Source organism: Myotis davidii, unplaced genomic scaffold (assembly GCF_000327345.1).
Source record: "Myotis davidii unplaced genomic scaffold, ASM32734v1 scaffold1949, whole genome shotgun sequence".
Classification (NCBI taxonomy): Eukaryota; Metazoa; Chordata; class Mammalia; order Chiroptera; family Vespertilionidae; genus Myotis; species Myotis davidii.
In genome coordinates, this window is record NW_006300366.1 from 724,796 (window position 1) to 726,542 (window position 1,747).

Consider the following 1,747-nt stretch of genomic DNA (forward strand, 5'->3'; position numbering starts at 1 on the left):
GGACGGGACGAGGGACCCGAGCCTCGGCCTGGGCTTCGCGGCGCGGCCACTGCGGGCTCCGGTCCGGCTCAGCTGCCGGGTCCGCACCTTGAAGGCCAGGGTGGTGGTCCCATGAAGTATTTCGATCCTCGGCTCCTCTGGGACACCCCAGCTGGGCGCGGCAAGGCTCAGCCCATCGCTGGGACTACCTGGGCCCAAGTCCAACAGATCTGCACGACCCCCGAGTCCGAAAAACCCGTGCCGGTTCACCGGTACCGAGGTCTCCAACACACTGGCTAGCGCCATGTCTAGTAAGGGCACTGGGAGCCGCGTCCGAGAACGCCCAGGAGATAACGGCCGGGCAACGTCTTGCCGTCACAGCTTCACTTCCTATTGAATCTCAGGGAGGAGCCATTTTAACTCCTGGCAACCACGCCTCCAAAGACCGGAGCTAGATGCAAGGGACCATTTTCGCCGAGCGGAAAAAAAAAGTGGCTTCACTGCCCTTAAATTCTAAAGGGACATGCCTGCCATTTTAGGTTTTGTCATGCAAGTGGTCCTGGATTAGCTTAACCTCAAATCCCTAGGGAGGGATCGGGGAGGTCCCTGTTGCGCGGGGGAAGCCAGGCCGGCCATCTTTGAGAAGGGCGTGACTGGGGAAAACTGTTCTGAATGCGTAGCTGCGAGTGGTCCCCGCCCGGCCGGGTGTCCCAGCAACGCCTCCCGTCTCCCCCGCTTCAGCACCCAGGGACGCCTCTGAAATGGAAATGCCATCTTGTTTTACTGGATAAAATAATGATCTGCTCTGAGGTCATTTTCCTACGAAGTTAGTTAAACCACATTTGTTTGTGGAAAAAGCGCAGCAAAAAGGAAAAAAAAAACCACCACAGAATAAAGTGGTGGTTGCCAGGGCCGAGGATTAGGGAAATGGGGAGAAATTGGTCGAGGGGTACAAACTTCCAGTTATGAGAATAATATATTCTGGGGATCTAATATACAGCATGATGACTATAGTTAACGACACTATATTGTATACTTGAAAGTTACAAAGAGAGTAGATTTTAAAATATTCTTATCATAACAACAATAACAAAAATGTGCAGTGAAGTGTGTGTAAACTAAACTTATTGTGGTTAACATTTGCAATATTTATATATATAAAAGGCTAAGTGTCCATCCACCCGGTAGCTATGGCCACCAGAGGGCAGATGCTCAGTGCAGGAGCTGCCATGGCGCCCTGGCCATTTAAAAATAAATGGCATCGCCGAAACCGGTTTGGCTCAGTGGATCAGCGTAGGAACCTGATTTGCTTTATAGCCAGGTGCAAATGCTTTACAGTTTAACCAAATGTCTGTGCAGAGTTTTCCCATACCTCATCTCACTTGATCCTCACAGAAGTCCTGGAGCAGGTAGATAGGAGACTCGGTAGAATCCCATTTTCTTTTCATTAGCTGGTAACAGAGATTTAGAAAGTTTAGAAACTTGACCCGACTGAAAAAAAGTAAGAAATGGTGGACCTTGAAAATGACTTCAGGTTTTCTCACTGCGCAGAATATAGTCAAATACTGCTGCAGTTAAATATTTTACCCTTTGTTCTCCCTGTGTGATCTACAATAATTGCTTTGTGTTGCTATTTACTGCTGTGTTGCTGACAATTACCTGATAAAGAAGTTGGGGTGCTTCACTAGGCTGGAAAAAGTTTAGCTAAACCAGAAAGCCGGTCTGCCATAATTAAGTTTATTCTATATAAAAGGCTAAGTTGACTTGC

The 1,747-nt window shown here is 48.5% G+C and overlaps 1 protein-coding gene across 1 annotated transcript in view; it reads right to left on the bottom strand.

Annotated features, from left to right (window-relative positions):
- PSMB5 (proteasome subunit beta 5) overlaps positions 1-339 on the bottom strand; it is a 6,697-nt gene extending 6,358 nt beyond the window's left edge. Inside the window, exon 1 of the mRNA XM_006776780.2 lies at positions 88-339. Within this exon, the coding sequence (XP_006776843.1) occupies positions 88-285 (198 nt within the window). The 5' untranslated portion in view covers positions 286-339. The remainder of the gene's footprint in view (positions 1-87) is intronic.
- Positions 340-1,747: the final 1,408 nt, after the last annotated feature.